General features: G+C 53.7%; 1 protein-coding gene across 4 annotated transcripts in view; it reads left to right on the plus strand.

The window, feature by feature from the left end:
- Positions 1 to 17,546, plus strand: part of MGLL (monoglyceride lipase) — a 163,753-nt gene that overhangs the window by 80,997 nt on the left and 65,210 nt on the right. For all 4 annotated transcript variants that reach the window (XM_047850676.1, XM_047850677.1, XM_047850672.1 and 1 more), the window contains exon 3: positions 5,793 to 5,899. In XM_047850676.1, the coding sequence (XP_047706632.1) occupies positions 5,793 to 5,899 (107 nt within the window). The remainder of the gene's footprint in view (positions 1 to 5,792; positions 5,900 to 17,546) is intronic.

The raw sequence follows: 17,546 nt of genomic DNA on the forward strand, positions 1-17,546 counted from the left end.
TGCCAGGGGAGGGCGGGAGCGAGGGAACCGCTTTGCCCGGCACCTGCTGAGAGCCCAGCCTGCAGGTTCCTTGACAGACATCATCCCTCATCTCTCCCTCCGTTCTCCACAGCGGCCCTGGAAGCTTCAAAAAGTCAGATCCATTCGCGGCTCTGCTCTGAGCCGTCCTCTGTAAGGAGAAACCCCTCCCGTTCCTTGCTCCTGGGACCCTACAGGCTCTGGCTGCCTCCCTTCTCAGAGTTGATCTCAGGCCCCTGGCCCTGCAGCCAGGGTTCTAGATGCTGAGACCTTCTTTTTGCGCCTGGGATCCATTGCACACCTGTGTTGCCCTGGGCAGGACCACGCCCCTTGATGCCTCCCATCCATCCACACCCCTGACTTCTCTCTTTCTCAGCCGTCAGTTCTCAGCTTAAACACTGAAAGAGCCCTTCCGGGTCACTCCCTCCTGTCCAAATAAGGCTCCCTGTGGTCCCTTCTCTCTGTGTCCAAGGCACTTGTCACAGTACACGCCCGCAGGTATATCCTCTGCGGAGCGTCTGTCTTTCTCGCCGGACTGTGAGCTGTGTGAGGGCAGGGACAATGCTGTTTCTCCCTCTGTGGGTCCCCGGCGCCTGGCAGTTGATAAGCTGTGAGTCGGTACTCCTGGATGGCCTCAGTCAAGGTCCCCTGTCACTGCCACCCTGCAAGTGTGGGCTGGGAGCCAGTGGGTGGCTTGTGCGGGGCCACGCATGGTGACGCCGGGACTCGAACCCGGTCATCCTGGCTTCAGTGTGTCCTGTTGACAGCCTCCCAGCAGCCTTGGCGTTTATTTCACCACGTCTCGGTTCCTTACTGCTGGCTGCGTTCAGAGCAGAAATATAATCACAACAGCTTGTGAAACCCCAGACAAGAACTTCCAAGTGGAGGTCAGCATCCAGCGGTGAGAGGGGGCGCTCCATCAGACAGTCTCAGGCTGGGGGTTTCCCTTCCCCCAGAGACACAAAGCCTAAATGCACACGGCTGGGGGTGTGGCGGGGGTGTCCAGAGAGACAAGGTGGGGGCGCTGCGAGGGGCGGGCCAGCGACAGGGGAGCAGATGAGCACACAGTACAGTGGCCACACGTACGGCAGGTATGTTGGGGGGTGGGGGGAGGAAGGTCTGACAAGGGGAGCAGGTGTGACCTGACAGGTGAGGTGGACGAAGCAGTGGAAAACCCAAGGCCAGGAAAACCTGGCTTCCCAAGGCCCCTGCCCCTGGGCCTGAACTCCGACTTGGGGGGCTGCAGGGGGCGGAGGGATCCGGGCCACAGGGGTCCTCCGATCTGTCAACAAATCCGTACTAAGCTCCTGCTGTGCACCAGCATTTTCCCTGGCTGAGGATATAGCAGTGAGCAATGTAGACGACACCCCTGTCTTCGTGGAACACATTCCAGCTGGGTGGGTGGGTGGGGGCAGAAGGGAACCTGGTGGTGGACAAGTGGTTTTGGACAGTCACAAGTCTCAAGGGACTCTTTCCACTGCAGTGGTCACAGAAGGCCTGAGGTCCACACGGCAGTCCAAGCCATCGTGCACAGATCGGGAGGGGTCCCCAGCAGATGCCTCAGCAGGGGCAGAGGCTCTGAGGTGGGAGTGGGCTTGCTAGTGGTTTGCGTGCCCTTCAAGTCTGTGTTCGGTGACGGCACGTTAACCTGAAGTCAGCCATGAGAGAGCGTTTACACTGTGGAAACTGGCAAACCGGGACCCCCCACCCCAGTTGTTAAACATTGAGCAGCGCACCCCAGTTGGCGTGTCTGAGCGTTGGAAAGGAGGCCACAGGCAGAGGGGAGGGGGGGAGGTGAGGATGTCATCACAGAGGCAATAGCTTTGTTCTCTTGCAGCCAGAAGTCTCTGAAGGGTTTAAGGCAGAGGAGTAATGTGATTTGATTTTCACTTTTCCAGACAGATCCTACAGAACAAAGACTCGGGTCCAGGGAACAAGTAGGTGTGGGGAGGGGGAGGGGAGACCCAATTATCAGAACTGGGGCCCAGGCAAGAGCTGAATGCATAAACTAAGCGGAACCCCACTTACCACGGGGGCAGCTGAAGACCAGAAAGAGGCCACTTGTCCAAACGTGTGTCTGCTGAGATGGCTGGTCTGGTTCAGGGATGGGGGTGGGGGGGGTGGGCGGGGAGGGTGTTAAGCCTGCAGGTGCTGCCTCATCCATGCAGACAAGGACTGAAGAAGCCTCTGCTCCCTGCAGTAGGTCAGTTCGCTTTGTTTCCAAAGGAAAGGCAGCAGCGAACTCTGACAGCCTGTATATCTCTACAGATAGAACGTGTGGTTTGCCCAGCATGTTCCCTGGGCAGATAAGTGGCTCCAAAGTGGCTGTAAGCCTCCAGGCCATTAGCTGCATTCTTGCCACTGGCTGAGCAGTACGGTTGCCCAAGCCGTGCACTGTGATGACTGCAGGTGCTTCCGCATGTCAGAACCACCGGGGAGCTTTTCCTACCCCAGACCAGTTAAACCCAGAGGTTCTCTGGGGGCAGGACCTAGCCTCCACATTTTTTAAAGCACTCCAGGCGACTTCAAGCTGTAGGCAAAGTTGAGAACCACTGGATTAGAAGAAATTTCTGTAGAGTCAGAGGCCAAGTATTTTTCCACATCATATCTCAGAGGTAGACTATTAACAAGCAATCCCAGGCATAATGACAGTGCCTTATGCCACTGCTGTGGGCACTAAGGGAAACCCTGAAGGCCTCTGCCACCAAGCCGGCCCTGACCGCAGTTGGGGGGGGGGGGGGTGGCTGACCCAGCTCGATCGCTTGTTCGTCTGCATTAACTGTGGTCTGAATTAATACAGCAGCTGCCGCATCCCCAAAGGATGTGAAAGTGCTTGTGTCATCCCTTCTGGAAGCCCTTCTGCAGATGGGAGAGGACTATTTAGAGGTTCCGGCCATGCCCCTCAGTAGCTAAGGGGAAACCCCCCAGCCGACCCCAGAAGCGTCAGCTGGACAGGTGTAATCTGCCCAGATTAACGTCTGATCAAGAGCAGGTGGCCAGATGTTCCGAGGAGCAACGGAGACAGTGTGAAATGTTTCTCTTATATTTTTAGGAAACGGGCAGGGAGGACAGATGCCAAAGGCAGATGAGGTTAACGCTGGTATTTTGCACACTGTTCAAAGAATAAAACGTGTAGCCTGGTGAAATAAGCCCGTGCACTTCTGCCCCTGCACAACCTGGCGAGTGGAGCTGTCGAAAGAAACGGGCTTTTGAGTGAGGTGTTCATTCCCTTAACATACATCCGCCTGCCCCTCTTCAGTGCCACCGGGGCCTGGGCTACAGCACTGGTTCCGCCAGAAAAAGGTGGACATGCCTCCTGGACTCTTGAGCCAACCTTGAAGTGGAGGAGAGAGCCAGGAACCAAGAAAGCAAATGAATTGCAAAACAAGGGCAAACTGTGATGTGCGGTTACAAACCAGTGCAAATAATGGCAGAACGTGCTGTGTGGTGAGGGGCCAGTGGGGGTCAGAAAGGCCCAAGGGAGGGAGGCCACCCCAGGTGGGGTGGAGAAGAGGCCTCTTCGAGGTGATGTCTGTGTGAGGAGCAACCAGGGGAGATCTGGGGGCGAGCATTCGGGAGAGGGGACTGGCAAGGCCCCCGGTCCTGAGGCGGGAAGCACCAGGCGCTGCCAAAGAATGACTGCCAGCCCCTCGTGAGGACAGGGAGGTAAGCGGGGGAGGTGGCCATAAGGAGTGTGGAGGCAGGCAAGGGACAGGGTGACTTGTGCTCTGAGCCCGCTGGTGGCTGACCAGTGGGAGACCTGAAAGCCGGAAGTCACGTGCTGTGATCTGTATTTGCTGTGTGACTTGGGCAATAAATTTAACTTCTCTGATTTGCATTCTCAGCTACAAAGAAATCAAAGCCTCAGACAACTGTAAGGGTTAGAAATCTCGTGTGTGGGGTTAACGGAGGAACTGACGTACCGTAAATGCTCGGGAAGATGGCAGCTGTTTTCCCCCCATCCCCCTTCTCCCCCTCTTCCATCTCTACTCCTCCCCGCCCCACTCCCTCTCCACCGCTCCTCCCCCTCCCTCACTTTTGGCAGAAACTGGATGGGTGTTGCTCACAGCGTTCACTCCTAGCCCGAAGGGGAATCTAGCATCCTATGGGGCTTATGCCAAGAATATGAGTCTTGACAACTGTCTGTTTGAGAATCCAAATGCCCTTTCATCAACCCCCACCATGGCCAGGCCGACTCTGGCTAGTGGAGAAGCTGGGATGAGTCACAGCACGGTCGTGCTAGTGTTTGGGTCCCAGAGTCACCCTGCCACACTGAAGGCTTTCCAGGGTGACAGGGTGCCCAGCCAAGCTCTGCTTCCAGATCCCGGGGCTTCTCCTGCACAGATCGTAGGTGCAAAATACAGCCGTTTCTTTCAACACCTTGCAGCCTTCATTCGTTCGTTCAAAACAGCGTTTGCAGAATCTCCACCATGAGCCCCAAAGTGTGCTATCTACTAACGCTAAAAGCAAGGGAGACATGACGTCTTTGCATGTCCTAGAGAAGGTCATAACTGGTGGTGGAGGGAGGCAGAAAGCAGCGCCCGTCCTTGCGTTAGCAGAGGGATCGCAGGATCCCCGAGGAGAGAGGAGACTTCGCAGAGCCAGTTGGGGGCTGTAAAACCTTTCACAGACGAGGGGAACCTTCAGGCTGGGTCTTGAAGTAAGGGGAGGAGTTTGCCAGACAGATAAGGGGGGAAGAGAATACGAGGCACGCACATAATACAAATTCCAGCTGCCTGTGGAAGGATGGGTATTTAAGTAAACTATTACAAACACGGAGAGCTGTATGTCAGTTAGGGTTCTTCTCCTCACAAGTACAGAAAAGCCAGTGACCTACCTCAGCAGCATAGCAGAAGGTGGGGATAGGGGAGAATGCTGGTTTCAGGTTGGGCTGGCTTCAGGACTCAAGCAACAATATCAGGACGTGGGGTCCCTTCTTTACATGGCTCTCTTCTGTTGGGTTGACTCATCTTCTGTTTTTGCCGGACGACTGGAGCCCCTCGAGGCACACAGCCTCTGTGGCTCACACCTGGCGGGAAGTTGAGGGTGCCTTCTCCTGCCTACCTGGGCCAAAGCTCTGGGGTCCGCTCTGATGGGACCCAGCCAGCTTGGCTCGAGTCAGGCCCCCGAGACAGGCTGTGTCCTGATTGGTTGAGGTCTGGGTCGCCTGGGCAGCTGGCTTGGAGGAAGCTGCCACGTGCGCTGTGCCCAATGTGTTGGCATAAAGTAGCTCCTTGACCCTCACGAGCCCTGCTCCTCTGCCAAGGGAGATACTGTTTTACAGGCGAAGGAGTGAAGCATCGTGGGATGGGTACTTGGCCGGAGAGTTCACAGGAGAGCCGGAATTTGAGCTCCATTCCATATAGCCCTGAAGCCTAGCTTTTTTTTTTTAATTAAAAAAATTTTTTTAATGTTTATTTATCTTTGAGAGAAAGAAAGCATGAGTGGGGTAGGGCAGAGAGAGAGGGAGACACAGACTCTGAAGCAGGCTTCAAGCTCTAAGCTCCAAGCGCCGTCTGCACAGAGCCCAACGCAAGGCTTGAACCCACAAACCTTGCGATCATGGCCTGAGCTGAAGTTGGATGCTTAACCCACTGAGCCACCCAGACGCCCTGCCCTGAAGCCTAGCATTTTAGAGCAGTGCCCTTTCCCTCATGTGTTTAGCTGGAGATTCGGTCTCCAGCTCACTGGCGTCACGAAAGCTCTGTGCTCAAGTTCAAGCTGTGCTCAGTGGTCCACCACCTTCCTAACCGGGCTCCCTCTCACCCCCGCAGGGCCCTCATCTTTATGTCCCATGGAGCCGGGGAGCACTGTGGCCGCTATGACGAGCTGGCTCAGATGCTGGTGGGGCTCGAGCTGCTGGTGTTCGCCCACGACCATGGTGAGTACCCCCGGGGGGACAGGGCCCGCGCTGCCGGCCGGTGCCTGACAGTTTGGGAACCCCCTCTCCTATCACCTCTCCTCCTCTGGTATTCTCTTGTGAATCCTGCAGTGACAGTGGGAAGAGATGTTCTCCATGAGTGTTTCTGGGTTAAAAAAAAAATCATTATGTAAACAAAAAAAAGATGTCTGACCAGCAGTTTCTGTTGAGTCTGGGATTGAATGCAGGCTGATTAGAAATCTCCACTGAAAGAAATCAAAGTCAGAATCTGTTTATATAGGAACTTGCCCCAGGCCAAGGAATCCTCTCTTGCATTTATAAAGCACTTTCGGTACAAAATGGGCCCTGGTCTTCTCCCAAGGGACTTCAGATGGATGTGATGTAGTCGGTGCAAGTACAGTTCAACCCCAGTTTAACCACAAGACGTTTACAAAGCATTTCAAACCAGGAGAGCAGGAAAAGTCTCAAAGGACACGCGGTCACACACAAGAAAACCCCAAACACACATGCACGTGTGCACACATGCGTGCACACACATATAAATACACAGGCAGGCACATGTACACACACACACACACACACACACACACACACACACACACACGTCCCCAGGCCGATTCTTCGATCCTTTGCCCCATAACAAATCCACCATAACCGTCAGAAGGCCATGTTTATTGCCTAACTCAATATGGCACGCCTTCATCATTTTTGTGACTTCCCTCATGGCTCGGAAGTCTCCCAGCTTAGATCTTTCTTTGCCGAACAGTCTTTAAAATGAAGCGTTCCCTGTGACTGAACGTGGTGATTTCTCCACAACTGCGATGTAGAAATCCATTATCCCGGTCCAGATCCAGCCATGCGGCTTCTGTTTTATGTGATTTGAAAATAGATAATTAAGTGACATTGCTGAAAAGAGGGAGAGGGGGTCAGTGACAGGGCCCAGGAGTCCTTGCAAAAGGGAGGGAGAGCGTATCAGTACAGAGAGACGCTGAGAAGCTTGCTGGGGCACTTTGTGGATACCAGACTGCAAACGTGGTTTACCAAGAGCCCTTCTTAAGCCATATATGCGAGAGTGTCCTTGTAACTGAGACTGTTGACTGAATTCTTCCTTATTATGGTTGTAATGTTCTTTGGTGCTTTGCAAATGGTCCCAGTAATATTTGTGAGGCTGTTTGAGATGTGATATTTGAGGACTAACCCGATTTTCACGATGGGGACGGTGTCATTATTAACTTTGGCACTTTCCACAGTGTGTGAAGGCCCAAGTTAGGAATGCCTTTCTTCCCGTTGTCTTTGTCTCTGTTAAAATCTGTCGCAACCATCGTCTCCAGCTTCAAATTGAACAACGGAGGGACATTCTGAAAGCAAAGAATAATTAATTATACCCTGCAAACACTGAACACCTCCAACCAGAGTCTCACGTCTCTGTTGTGAGTCTTGGAGTCAAGTTACCTTCTTACAAGCTCCCCCTTGGCCACATCTGTGGGAGCGAGTACCTGTGGTGCCTGACTTATTTTGCCTGACTGTGGAACTTTGGAAAAAGGCTTCCTTTTCTGAGTAAAAGGAGACGAGAAACAGCCCACCTTTCGCTGTCTCCAGAAGAGCATCTAGGATTGAGGCATAGCTCTCCGTGGTGTTCTAAATATAGTTCAAAACCGGTTGTTTATATTCACCTGTTTTAAGTTCCTTGGTTTATCGGTTTCTTCCAGGGACTCATTGGAAATATCTCCGGCAAGTGCCAAAGGGGAGGTGTTTTATTCAAGAAACGAACCCAGTTGAATGTGTGTGTGGCTTGGGTGGTCATCTACAGACGAAAGTGACTGTGGCTTCCCTGGTAGGAGAAAGCCGTGTGGATGGGCCTTCATGGCGGGGTCTTGTGCAGGCTGGAGAAGTAGATATGGGCTTAGTGATCTGTGCTTTATTCCTTCTTGCCGAGAAATGCAGAAGAGGAGGGATTTGAACCCAGAATGTAGATTCTAAAGCCTGGCCTCCTTTATGACAAGATACGGATGATATACCAGGCATGAATACATGCAGGGACATATACAGCCTTCATTCTTTCCAACGTAACTTTTAAATTTAAATGGAGCATAGGTGGGGAGAATGTCAGGCATTTACTGGGCCAGCTGGAGGTACACAAAGGGTTTAAAAATGCAGGGCTGAGAAAGACTGTTCAAGGGCTCATGGTCTCTCCAGGATGAGGCCGCAGCCCCCATGTGTTCAGGCACACTGCCATCCTGCACTCCCGTGCATCGTCACCCCAGACTGTTAGAACCTTCACCCCAGACAGCAAGAGGGCTCAAGCGCAAACAATACCTGGGTCCCTGTCCCCGCTAGACTGTGACTCCAAGATCGCAGAGACCTTACTGAACCATTCCAAGCCTCTGTTTTCTCATCCACCAAATGGGTGAGGCAGTGCTGTAATACACCAAGGGTTGTTGGGAGAGAATGCATGTAGAGGGCCCAGCAGAGGGTGGAAACTTCTTCCCCTTCACTCTGCCCACCCCGAAACCCCCTCCAGCCACCATGCAGACCAGCTGGTGAGCTGTGTCCCCACCTTGGGGCCTCCAAGGCTCTGAGCAGGACCAGCTGTGCATCAAGCTCTGCGCTAGGCACTTTTCGTACGTTCTACTCCTTTTTTATTTTTTAAGTTTTTAAACGTTTATTTATTTTTGAGAGAGAGACAGAGACAGAACATGAGCGGGGGAGGGGTAGATAGAGGGGGAGACACAGAATCCGAAGCAGGCTCCAGACTCTGAGCCGTCAGCACAGAGCCCAGTGTGGGGCTTGAACCCACGAACCCTGAGACCATGACCTGAGCCGAAGTCGGACGCTTAACCGACGGAGCCACCCAGGCGCCCCTGTTCTACTCCCTCTTAACGACTGATATTTTGACTGTTTTAGAGGTGAGGGTTCTGAGGCTCTGTAGCCAAGGGGGCCCATTCTCATTGCACGAAAACACTCCTACCAGTCACGCAACAGAGGCCTGACCGTCGTACCTGAACAAGACACGTATCTTTTTCTCCCCCGCCATGTGGACACCACTGTGCCACCACTGCCCAGGGCTCCCTCTGCAGTTTTGCTCAGCTGTTCTTAGCTTGTGGCTTTTGTGCCTGTGGGTACCAGCTCCAACCTCACGTTCCAAGCAGGAAGGAGACGTGGGCCGCAACACAGAGGAAGGGGCTGGGCTCATACCAGGAAAGCTCCTGGCACATTCCAGCTGGGTCTCATCTGCCAGCGCTGCATCACATGGCCACCGCTAGCTGCAAGGAAGGCAGGGAAGTCTCATGTGTTCGCTACATATCCGCTGGTACAAACAGAACAGGGCTCAGTAAGAAGGAAGCGGAGAAAGGACCTTGCCAGTAGCCATCTCCTCTTCCACAGCACAATTCCAGGCTGGCCCAGAAAGAGCATTTCCCAACCGTTTCTACTTTGTGTGTCTTCTGGGTCTAACCGCATCCCCCGTCTATCTTATCCATCCCGTTGTTTCGTAAGGTTTTGATGCAGAGGTCTTTGTTAGCATCATCAGTCGGCAGTGGTTAACGTTCCTAACCGTGCGTTAGCCCTGGGTCAGTTGCTCTACAAGCACAAACTCATGGACACGGTAACTGACGTCCTAATGGTAGAGTGACCTGTGTCCCCCAGAAAAAGTAGGCATCCCCTGTTAGGTGCTCCTCTGCGTAATAGCGTTCAGCATCCCCAGTGGTAGCTCCGTCCTCTGGAGGAGACCGTCTTACCGTGTCGTGTTAGTCCCTTGCTCTCCCCCACCGACTGCTCATCTGCTGTGTGGAGCCCAGGACTGAGGCAGAGGAGAGACCTCACCAGTGTCTGCTGAACGAAGGAAGGAGTTTCTGATCCAAAATTCATCACCCCACACATGTTTTAGACATCCCATAGTAGGACATCCACATGAAAGTATCCACAGCAGCGGGGCACTCTTGGGTCTCATCCCTGTGGAGAGGACCGAGTGGAGTGGTCACTGGAACTCTGAGACTGGTGGCCAAGGCTGGGGGCGGGGACCACCACCCAGTGAGGCCGGAAAGTGATGTGGATGGAGACTGGAACAGAGGAAGCCTGTAAGTCCAGTGTGCCGAAGAGGGCACGGTGCCTCAGAGGTACACGGGCTCCCCGATGCCTGGAGTGCTGGCAGGGTGGCTGGGTCTTGTCGGATGGGTGGGAACCCCCCAAGAGAAGAAAGGGTGTGGAGAGGTTCTCACTTCGACTGCCCATTGACAGTCACTGGGGAGTCCTGGAAAATACCGACACCTGGGCCCTCTCTCCACAGAGACTTGAATTTCTGAGGTCTTTGATGTGTCTGGGGGCAGGGAGGCTTTTGGAATCACCCCAGGTGGTTCTAATGTGCAGCCAAGGTTAAGAACCATGGTTCCAGGTGGAGGAGACCATACGCGCAAAGAGTGGACACACAGTATCACGTGCTTATGTTTTATTTAGGTAGAAATCTGAGCCTAAGGATTCTGCTGGATCCCAAAGTTTAGAAGCAGTTACCAGGGGGGCAGGGGGTACAGGAGCAAAAGCCCCTAGCCTACGAAGCTCGGGGCTCTGGTATGAATCCCTTTGGACGCTTGGAGCTCATGAGGGAATTGAAGCGGGGAGTGACAGGCTGGCTGCTGGAAGCAGGGAGGGCCACCAGGAGACTTCGGGAGCTGCCAGGAGATGGGACCCAGGGCAGGGCCCAGCAAGGGGGAGGTGTGGGCGGGCGGAGTGGAGGAGCTTCCGGGACGTCTGAACAGGTGGAAACACCAAAGGATGGGATTTTCTGTGCCGTTCTAAATATAGTGCAGAGAAAACCAGGGCTCGTGCTTACACCGTCCCTCGGTCACCAGCTGCTCGCGGTGACTCACTGGAAACCCCTCAGCCTTCCACACAAGCTGAGCGCCTGGTGTGACCATGAGAGAGGGGGGCCCCCCCGGTCCCACCTGGAGGCCCCGCTGCGGGCGGAGGCCGACACGGGGTCCAGCCTGGAATGTGGGCAGCCTGGACTGGTCCGGGCGACAGGGCTGCTGCAAGGTGGCCCTTCCCGGCCGGCAGCCTCCCGCTTAAGAATAACATTTGCTGAGGCCGGGGCTGCTCTCTCTCTATTTACAAAGTACCAAAGAACCCTTCTCAACTGATTAACAGTGAATTAATTATCCACAAATATTTGAGGGAAAGTGTTAAAGGGAGTTTGTTTTATTTTTTCTAACTAGCAGGGGTGTGTGAGAAGAGGAAGTTCTGAGGGAATGTTTGTGGGCGGCAGTCGGGCCCCATTTTCTCGGTGAGGGGGCCCTGCCCCGTCCCACAAAGGGTATTTAGGAAATTCGGGGGAGGAGGAGAGATGGTATGTGTGTTTTCCAAACACGGAGACTGTTTTGAGTCAAGGTCCCTTGCGGGACCTGTTCTAAAGATCTGTCGCCATCCGTTACAGGAACATGTTTTTTGGGTGTGCGAAATGTTTGAGAAATGTGTCGGCTTCTCTTGCCTTAGTAAATACGAAAGTGAGAGTAATGGAGTGAGTGGCCCCTTGATACTTCAGGAGTTCAGGGGGCCCAGCTCCGAGGACAGGCCACCGTGAATTCGCTGCAGGGATGACGCAGAGGGTGGTGGAGGGTGGGCCATGCACCTGCCATGTCCCTGAGAGGGCTTTGCCCTCCCTTCCTCCTTCTCCCCGTCTTCTTCCTTTATAATCCAGGTAAGCACACCCAAGCCTTCCATCTTGGATATAAATAGCTGACATGAGTTTACGTGGCCACTTGCCTCTTTCTTGACTAAAACACAAACTTTCACGGCTTCAGTTTGCTTGTCTATAAAATGAGGCTGATAATAATAATAATAATAATAATAATAATAATAATATCGTGGTGGGAGAGTATGAGCCGAAGCAGGGTTCTCAAACTCCAGTAGGCAGCAGTGTCCGCAGAAGGCTTGTGGAAACTCAGACGGCTGGGCCCCACCCCCAAATTTTCTGATTCAAGTGGGAAAAATTGCAAGAAGGGAGCCAGGTTCACCACAGGTGTTGGCTTATGTAGAATTTCTTTTAAATTACAGTGCTAGATGTGGTTAAAATCGGGAATGTAATGTTTTTTTTTAAGTTTATTTATCTTGAAAGAGAGAGCAAGCACGAGTGGGGGAGGGGCAGAGAGAGAGAGGGAGAGAGAGAATCTCAAGCAGGCTGTATGCTCTGTGCTGAGCCCAACGCAGGGCTCGATTTCATGCCCATGAGATCATGACCTGAGCGGAAATCAACAATGGATGCTTCACCAACTGAGCCACTCAGGCGCCCCGGAAATGTAATATTTTCAGTAAGCAGATTCAGCATCTCAAAAACCAGATGTAGTAGAAGAACCTACTGTGTGCTGGGTCCATGCTGGGTCCAGGAATATGGAACTGGCAGAGACCTAGTGTGACAGCCTCCAAGAATCCCAGTACAGTAAAGGAGACAGGCATGTTTTGGTTTTTTTTATTTTTTTAATATCTATTTATTTTTGAAAGAGAGATACAGAGTGTGAGCAGGGGAGGGGCAGAGAGAGAGAGAGGGAGACACAGAATCCAAGGCAGGCTCCAGGCTCTGAGCTGGCAGCACAGAGCCTGACGCGGGGCTCGAACCCACGAACCGTGAGATCGCGACCTGAGCCGCAGTCGGACTGACTTAGCCACCCAGGCCCCCCCAGGGAGGCATGTTTTAAAAGAACAGTGAGTGGAGGCGCTCCTTCAGCGGGGGGGCTTTGGTGGAAGTCTGTCTGGGGGTAAAGGGAGAGAGGGTTTGAGTTTGCCGGGGGGAGGGATTGTTGGGAAGATTTTCATAGTACATGACACGGTGACCTTGGCCAAGTCACTAAACCTCAGTGAGCCTTAGCTTACCCCTCCCCCCAACTCCCGCCTCGTAACGGAGCCATAGTGTCTAGCTGGTGAGGATTACACGAACGTAGTCGCTGCTGGGCACATACTATGTGCTCAACAAATATCAGTGCTGCCCTCCCCACTCACTTTTCTCTTCATCACCAAACACTGTCTTTCTTCTTCACTTCCCTCAGATTAAATGGACAGTTTCCATCTTTTCCGCGACCAGTGGCACGCACCTGGCATTGTATTTAATCCAAATGCGATTCGGCCCATGCCAGGTGGCTCTTGCTGGACGTCACTGCCTCAGAGGCAGCCTCTTCATCAGCCTGGCCGGGGGGCTTCCCTTTGGTGGTGTCCGGTGTCATCCCCTCTGGTCTTTTATCTAGCCTTGATTTCATTTCGTAAGAACGCTACACAGTGATTGCTGTGGAAGATTCACCATGAGCACTCAGCCATCCGCTTGGAGATCAGGCACATCGTTTACTCCCGCTTTGTGGAAGCATCAAAACAGTGTAGCCCTTTGGAGGACCCATAAGGCAAGTCTGTAGTCTGAATCCTGAATCCTGCGTTTGTGTCAGGGCCTTTGAGATGGATGCTTCCGGAAAATCAGTGCCACTGTTCTCATTTCCGTGCTGGAGTCTGCCTGATAATGTGACACCTGGTTATTTTTCGAAAGGAATTCACCCCAAGGGAGTATTCATTCATTCAAAATTATTCATATGGTCCCTGAGATGGAAATATTTAGGGTTTTCCGGTAGGGAGAAAACAGACATCACTCTGTGTCTCTGGAAGACACAGTTTCTGGAGTGTTCAAATGAGTCACTTGGAGGAGGAAAAAAAGTCAAATTACTTATGTGTGATGCTATGTTTAAAAAAAAAAGACTGAATAATTCTAGGGAAAGAAATTCTTCTCAGCACCATGGATGGCTCTTTGTCGTGGTTCAGGAACTGAGAAAAGATGTGCATAATTATAGTGTATACATGGGTTCTATTTAGGAGCAGGGCAAAAACGTAGACCTTGGTGTCTGCAAGACCCAGGTTCAAGTTAGTTCAACCACTTAGTCGCTGTGTGATGCTGGGCAAGTTGCTTAACCTCTCTGAATCTCAGTTTTCTCATCCAGAGCAGAGAAGACCCAAGTCTCCACCTACCCCATAGCGTCAGGAGTGGGAGACTAAGTGCGATAATCCATGGAGAGTGCCTGGCTCACCTTAAGTACTCTGTAGATGCTGGCTGTGGTGGGGTAACTGGTTATTAGTCATAGAAAAGCCTGAGTTTGATGCTGGTCGCAACTCCACACTACTGAGTATAGTTTCCAGATTTGAAAAGTGGATGTCACTGTATTTGCCTCATGGGTATTTGTAAGTCATCACGGGACGAAATGGTACTTGCATTCAATTAATATTTATTGATAGTTATTGTTCCCCTGACCACACAAAAGGCCTTGTTTAAAGTTTATTTTGAGATAGAGAGCACACACGAGTGGGGGAGGGACAGAGAGAGAGAGAGAGAGAGAGAGAGAGAGACAGAATCCCAAGGAGGCTCCACACTGTCACTGAGGAGCCCAATGTGGGGCTGGAACTCAAGAACCACGAGATCATAACCTGAGCTGAACTCAGATGCTTAACCCATCAAGCCACCCCAGTGCCCCAAAGGCTTTTGAAACATTGCCTTGTTTGGCCCTAGAGCCAGCCTGGAAGTAGGTACAGTGATTACAGGTGAGGAGAGCTCGTGAGCACCCCAAGTCCCCCCTCTACCCCACAACATAGCACCAGTAGTTTCCATTCGGACCCTAACTGTGGGCCGAGACTGTCCTGGACATTTCCCACCCTTCCTGTCACTTACTCTGCACAGCATACCTAGAGCCGAGGTGTTTGTAGGCCGGTCCTCTAGTCAGGGCAGCAGAGGAAAGGAACACAGGTCACAGAGGCCCACAGTGCCAGAGTCCCTGTTCCCGTCCTCCCCCGTCAAACGCTCCAGACCTGCTCTTCTTCTTTGGCTCCACAGAGCCCAAGGAGCCTGCTGTGTGGACGCTCTGGGAGGTGAGCAAGTTCTCCCCGGGGCCCTCCCTTATTGTGTCAGAGCAGGGCTCCTGCATCTGGGCAGAGCAGGGAGGACGGCTGGCCCAGGTATGGGTGGATGGTGTTCAGTCACCGAAGCAGACAGGCCTGGGCACTACCCAGGAGGCCCTGTGTGGGGATGGGACATCCAAAACTCACACGGGCCTGTCCTGGCTCCAGGCGTGGGTCATCAGGGTGGGGCCAGGGGACACTGCCAACTCCAAGAGAAGCAGGTGGCACTCGAGACGGCCGGGAGGGAGGAAAACTGGAGGAGAGGGGGCAGGGTGTCGGTGGTCCTTGCAGAGGAGGCCCCACGTGGGCTGAGGCTTGCACTGCAACGGGGAGGCCAAGGTTGGGGGGGCGGGGCGGGGCGGACCACAGCAACCCCGGGCAGAGTTGCAGAGGCAAGGGCAGGACACGGGAGCGAGCTTCCCTGTCACAGGCTGGCGCCACGGTCATAGGAGTGTCCTCCCACTTTAAAGACGGGAATGCTGAGCTCTGGAGAAGCAGAACACCAGGCACATGGTAGGAAGGGCACACTGGATTCCCTCCACTGTCCAGGATGGTTGAGCAGCTACGACTGAGTTAGGGGGTCAAAGCTGGGAACCAGGTGGCCGGGTGTGGGCAGGACTTTGGGGATGATGGTCCAGCCACACAGTGTGCTGCTGCCCAGAGGCTCACCGGTGGCTGGGACCAGGGCAGGGGTTAGCTGCTGTCAGGTGGATCAGCTCCTAGACTTCTAGCACCATCTTCAAGCAGCTTAGTGTTGCCCACAATGGCCAAGGGTACTTCAAGGCCTCAGGGGCCTCAGCTGCCTCCTAACATACAGCTTTGTGCAGACACTGGCCAGTGGCCACGCCCACACCTGGGCTGAACCTCCACGCCCCCCTCAGGGACCGGCCACCTCCCGTGCCAGCCGCTGGCCTGCCGGTCCCCACCGAGCCCAGCTGGCAGCCTCAGCTCCCTGCAGGTTTCCTTCCCCTCTTTGCCCTCTGTGCTCGGGTACCATCTTTCACTTGCTTGAGGACTCTTCTCCCACTGTGTATTTTTAGTTGTTTGTTCGTGCATTTGCCTCTTCTGCTAGACTCTTAGTTCCTCCAGCACTGGAACCGTGTCTTTTTCTCTTCCTGTTTCCCTCACATAGCTGAGATTCTGGTCACTTACTGGGGGGAGGTGTACTGGTTTTGTGAAATAAATAGCTTAGCAGTTCCCTGAGGATAGCGCCCCATCCAGTAGGGTCCCATCTCTGGGAGGTTGCAGGATGGGGGAGCAGTGGGAGGGAACGAGGTGTAGCAGAGGTGTAGAAGTCTCCAAAGGAGACTGGAAGGCGGGGTCACCATGGCAGAGCTTAGAGCAGAGGAGGAGATCGACACCCTCCACGTCTGCACCTGGTCAGTAGCTGGACGTGTTGAGGAGGGCCTTGTGGTTGGACAGCAAGGGTCCCCGCCTGGATGGGGGGAGGAGCCACACCCTGGGCAGCCTTGGCCACAGTAGGGCCCCTCGGGAAGCAGGGGTCACACGCCTGGGTGTGCCTGGAGGCCTTGCGAGCGGGTTCCCATTCTGGCTGAGTCAGAACTGGCCTTGAACTTGCAGAGCCCATGCATCTACCACGACCACTGGATTAGTGGCCAGTGTAACTTTGTGCTGTCAGGAAGGTTGATGCCTTTAGTGGTCATCTTATAACACCCTCAGTCGGTGCTCCCGCAGATGCCCGCACCGGCATCTTCAAAACCTGCTTTGGAGACGACGTGCCTTGTAGAGCCTTTTCTTCCCTGGAACGCCTGTTCCCTGGCTGCTGGGTCCACGTGCGGGCAGGCCTAGTGGACCACCGAGGGCGCATCAGCACGTGCCCTGCCACATGCTCCACGAGGTCAGCTCCTCCCTGCCACATGCCAGACACCTTCTAAATTTAAACACTCTGCCCCCAGCTTAGGTAACAGTTACCTTGGATTTTTTTTTCCCCATCTGCAAATACTATTTTCCTAAAGACATTCAAGTCGGATGAAACACACACGTGTCCCCAGTCACTATGAGGGACATGCAGACTCTTGATGCACGTGTTGAGACCAAGGACAGCAGGAGGGGAGTGACCTAACCTGGTGGCCCAGGGTGCCAGGGACCCTGGAGTGACCGCCTGGGTTCAAATTGCAGCTCCTACGCTCACCAGCTGCAAGGCATGGCCAAGGACCTGACCCCGAGTAGCTCCACTTCCTGACGTGCAAGGTGGAAATAGCATTAATGGTACCGGATGTAGAGCCCCTGTGGGTTACCATCTGAAAAGCCTTCGGACCAGGACCTGGCCCGGGGGAGCCTGTCAGCAGGTGGTCATACTCATGACCGGAGCTGCAATAATATCATAGTTACAGTCATGTATCAGTCACTGGCAAAGCAGCAAGCTGTGTGAACCTGCAAGGAGGGCCCTCTTCTCTTCTAGGGGGACAGGGGCAGGTGCAGGCTTCAAGGTCCCGCCAACAAACGGCAGGTTTGGGCCCAGACTCTGGGCTCCCAGGACCGGGTCCTTGTGCATCCCCCAGGCTTGGACAGTGCCACCACTGTCCGTTTGTAAAGTGACAGTCAAAATAACTGGCTGCAGATGGACCAGAAAAAGGAGCTCCTCACAGAAATTTAAAACAGGCAGGGCCAGCACTGGCTGCGTCTGAACGTGTCCCTGGGAGGGGCCCGGTGGCTCTGCCAAGGCCCACGCCAGATGCCTCAGGTGACTGCAGGGGCTTCCCAGGGGAGGGGGCAG

The sequence above is a fragment of the Prionailurus viverrinus genome, chromosome A2 (assembly GCF_022837055.1).
Source record: "Prionailurus viverrinus isolate Anna chromosome A2, UM_Priviv_1.0, whole genome shotgun sequence".
Classification (NCBI taxonomy): Eukaryota; Metazoa; Chordata; class Mammalia; order Carnivora; family Felidae; genus Prionailurus; species Prionailurus viverrinus.